This window comes from Otolemur garnettii, unplaced genomic scaffold (assembly GCF_000181295.1).
Source record: "Otolemur garnettii isolate 467f Iridium unplaced genomic scaffold, OtoGar3 scaffold00090, whole genome shotgun sequence".
Taxonomy (NCBI): Eukaryota; Metazoa; Chordata; class Mammalia; order Primates; family Galagidae; genus Otolemur; species Otolemur garnettii.
This window is the reverse complement of record NW_003852485.1, coordinates 4013220-4017899: the sequence shown is the minus strand read 5'-3', so window position 1 is coordinate 4017899 and position 4680 is coordinate 4013220. Positions and strand designations below refer to the sequence as shown.

At 36.2% G+C, this 4680-nt stretch overlaps 1 protein-coding gene across 3 annotated transcripts in view; it reads left to right on the top strand.

Annotated features, from left to right (window-relative positions):
• SLC38A11 (solute carrier family 38 member 11) overlaps positions 1–4680 on the top strand; it is a 59621-nt gene that overhangs the window by 45221 nt on the left and 9720 nt on the right. For all 3 annotated transcript variants that reach the window (XM_023516354.1, XM_003795146.1, XM_023516355.1), the window contains one exon: positions 2697–2828. In XM_023516354.1, the coding sequence (XP_023372122.1) occupies positions 2697–2828 (132 nt within the window). The remainder of the gene's footprint in view (positions 1–2696; positions 2829–4680) is intronic.

Sequence of the window (4680 nt, the reverse complement as noted above, 5' to 3'; positions counted from 1 at the left end):
AAAAAAAAAAAAAAAGCCAACTCTGTGAAAAAGCTAAAAAAAATCCTGTTATATAGATCACCTGGATTTGTGGAGAAAGATTAGCTAAAAGCAAATTAATTCTTTTGGTGTAAAATGGGATAACACAGCTTGTCAGAAATCCCTTATGCTGTCAGCTAAAAATCCACTACCCCAGTGAAACGTGACCCTTCTTCACAGCAGTTCTTTCGAGAATCACCCTGAAAAGAGCTTAGTCTTAGGCTGTATTGGAAGAGGCTGTTCACACAGTATACCATGTGAGTGGGGGCAATGTGTGAAGTCTGCAGAGCTTTGGACACTGAGTACCCGGCAGGCTTTTTGAGGCGGGCAGGTGGTTACCTTCAGCCAGTACTAGAGATAAGGACCTGCCTGGGGAAATGGAAGGGAGAAGTATGTTCAGCAGCCTATGTCCTTCACAGTTAGCACAGCAGCTCACTTAGAAAAGTGGACTTCATGGGCCAGTTCTCTACCTTGACTGTAAGGAAGAAGTAGACTGAATTAAAGTTACTTTATGCAGACTTTTCAAAATTTAACAGCCAGTGCCAACTACTGTTAGATTCAGGAAGTGGTATTATTTTAGCTTCTGCCCAGTACTTTGGGTTCAAATCTGGTCTCTAGATCAGCAAGAACTAATGGTACACTTTCGTGTGGGTTCTGGCACATTGCCTGTGGATGGTCTGACTCACTTCACCTGCACAACTTCTGTCTTTAGTACTTAAATTTGGGTTTCCTTTCTAGCTGCTGTGACAGGAAGACAGAATAAAAGCAGATCTCTGCCATGGTAGCAAATACTTGTCAGAGAATGCTTTATATAATTTCCCAGTCATTTCTTTCTCTTGTTCGTCTTTCTGCGCGCGCACACATACACACTCACACATAAGTATACAACTGGCATTAATATAATGGAAACCTTTTCTATTCCTAGGATAAAATAGCCAACCACATAGATGCATGTCAAAAACCTTTATAAATATCTCTCACTTGCCTGCCCCACTAAGTGATGTTTTGCTCTCACAATTATACCATAGAAGAATCTATAAAGGATGAATTTTATATTTTTTTAATTTCAGAATATGATGGGGTACACACTTTTTAGTTACCTAGTTTGCTTCTGTCAAAGAAAAAAATGTGCCCTTCCCCCAGGATGGGTTCATTTTACACACTGAGTGGGTGAATTTGCCCACCCCCTTCTCCCTCCCCCATCTGCTTAATTTCCAATGACTATTTATTTTTATTTGTGTACAAAAGAATTTATCGATTCATTTCACTTTGGTATTGAGTACATGTGGCCTTTGTTTTTCCATCCTTGTGGTAATTCACTTAGAAGACTGTTCTCCAGATCCATCCAGGTTATGACCAAAGACACTAGATCACCATTTTTTTTAATGGCTGAGTAGAACTCCCACAGTATACATATACCATGTTTTATTAATCAATTCATATATTAGTGGGCACTTGGGTTGTTTCCACATCTTGGTGATAGTGAATTGTTTTGTTATGAATAAAAAAATGGATTTTTAAGTACGATAATCTTTGGAAAGACATTACACATTGTAAGCAGAGAAAGTTACTAGGATCACCATTAATGTAGTGGCAGAGTCATGACACTAACTGATTTACGGGGAATGTTTCATATCTAGGTAGAAAGCTTGGAGGGCTGGCTTCTTCACAGTCTGCTTACAACTTTTCCTGGCATTTCCATCTCATGTCTGACTGTCCTTCCGCACAGGGCCACCACCCTATTCAGACTGCCACCTCCTTGTCCTCCGTAGGTTACATTCCTGTTCTTACCTCTTTGATCTTCTTCACACTGCTCCTGCAGCCTATAATTCTGCTTCCAATTCTCTTCATGTTTTAAGCCCACTTCAAACCAAGGTAGATTAAGCACATTTCAGGCGTGCCCTGAAAGAGATTATTCTAAAGGAGAAAGACGTGGACACTGAAAGCTCCTTGAGTTCTAAATTCTCTTTGATCTTTTTTGTCCTGTCATAAATGGATCTCTATTTATTTTTTTAGGTTGGTTATATATTTCCACTTATTGATTCCTGAGAATAGGAATCATCTCCTAGACATTTTATCTTTGTAAATCCTATCACCATATGGGACACATTAAGTTGGTAACTGTTGATTGATTTCTTGATCTGAGTATTATTGGAAAATGGTGATGAACTCTTATCCATTTTTGCTGAGGAAAGGCAAGATAAAATGAATTAAAATTGAAAAAATAGGATTTGGTTTATCGAGAATTAATTTTCTGTTAGTAAAGGATATTACGTATTCAGTATTATTGAATGAAATACAGTAACGACTTCCTTCAGAGCCATTCGAGTAATCTAAATAGTGTCTAGTTTGTTTTAATAATAACCTTTTTGGACTAAAGAAAAAAGAATAAGGTAAGTTTCCAAGGCCTCTTACACTTGAGAACGTATGTATCGAAACACTGGTATGGCATACCATGTCTGCAATATAATTCACTGACTATCTAATAGTTCAACAAAGAATATTTATTGATAAGTCTATCTATGTGCTAGTTCTTTAGCCAGGGTAGAACATTCCTAGTGACTTAAGATTTGATTAATTGCCTTACGTCTAGTATTTTATGCAGTCCTGAATGTTTTTATGAAATACTCTCTCAATAAATCCTGAGTACCTCTCAAAATAATCTGTTTATTTGGCAGGTCATTGCCAATTTGTTTTTTGGTGGGAATCTTTCATTGATTTTCCACGTGGTTATAACAGTGGTTATCATTACCATAGCCACGCTCGTGTCCTTACTGATTGATTGCCTTGGAATAGTTTTAGAACTCAATGTAAGTACATTTAAAGATTTACTCCATTCTAAACTTTTCTTTAAAAAATATGTTTACATTCTAACATGAGATGTGTTTTTCTGAACAAATGTGTCACTTTCTGAAGGGAAATGAAAATGCGTTTATAATACAAAAGGAAATAATTTGTAATGATTATACTGCATATCATTTTAAATCAGTAGTTCTCAGATAGGTGCAGTTTTGCTCTTCCTATTCTAAGGGGCATCTGACAATGTCTGGAGACATTTTGGGTTGTTGTAACTGGGTAGGCATCTAGTGGGCAGAGGCCAGGTATACTGCTGAACATCCCACAGCACATGGGACAGCTCTGACCACAAGGAATTATCTGATCCCAAATGTCAACAGTGTTAATTTGAAAAATCACGCTTAGAGCACTTTTGCATATCTTAATTACTGTAATACATAGATATTGCATATCCTACTTAACTGTAAACTATAAACTAAGTGAATCTGAATTTCCTTTGCTGAGTAAAAATATGTCCAGTGAGATCATATGGAAGGAATAGAGTTATATCCACATTGCACAGTCACCTACGATAGCCCAGGTTCTTTTTCTTTAAGTTTTTTTCTCTCTCCAAACTTTCTGATAATTAATCCTGGCATTTTTTTTTTTATTGCTTCCACTATCACATATTTAAGTTTTTCTTTCAATTGATTACCATAAACCTCAAAAATCTCCACATTTTTTTAACCAAGCAAGTATAAAGTCCATTGCCTCTATAATCTGATCCCATGCCTTCTATAGAAATTTATTTCTCATTTCTTCTCAAAATTTTTCCTCTGCTTTAAACAATCTTAGTTTTGGCCTCTGGATAAGCCATGTTTATCATCTGCCTGCACTACATCTTGATCGCCTAACATCTTGATCCTAATTTTTTAATTAGGAATTCTTTTTTATTGTGGCTTCTTTAAGTTAACCAAGCACATATATACTGCTCATTTTTCAGGAATGATTTTTTTTTTGTAAATTTAACCATTACTTTCTGTAAAATTAATTATTGCTACCTTCCATGACAATGGACAAAAAAATTATAAGCAGATTGTCCCATTAAATATTCTCTATTATACTTAACAATGAAAACTTTTTGTGGTTAGGATAGAATTCTAGTATTGTAATCAGAGAAGAATATTTTTTAAATATCTCTTATAAAGTCAAGTTCTGAGCTGACGGTGGAAGAATATTTTAAAAATTGAAAACATGATTCTAGATCCTTAGATTTGTACATGCAGAAAAAACAAAGACGAATGCTGCTATGGTCTAATAACTCAAGACAATTATACTAGTTTTAAAGCACTTTGTAAGAATTAATAAATCTAGGGTCTCCATTGGAGTATGTGTTTTCCTAATCAACAAAAGTCTTTTGACATGTAAGACAACATTTTCAGACCTCTACTTAACTCACTTTTGTGCAGCCACTTACCATGCTTAATAAAGATAAATCAAGCGCCATTTATGTCAGTAACTAACACAGGTCGATTATGCAACATGTTAGAGTAACTAAAGCATGTTGTTTCCACTTCACAATGATAATGTCAGCTAACAAGTAGTGAGTACTTACCCTGTCCAAGTACAGTAGAACTGCCATATGTTGACCTCCACCTTAAAATGAACTAATTTTCATAGACTGAATATGCACCACATGTATGTCTCAGGACAGTAGGCCTAGGTCCTTATGTTGACCAGTTTGTTACAGTCTCATGGTGGTCAACTTACAGAGATTCTACTGTACTTGGTATGAATTATCTCCCTTTACGTGTATTAACTTTACAGATAGGCTCGGCGCCTGTGGCTCAAGCGGCTAAGGCGCCAGCCACATACACCTAAGGTGGC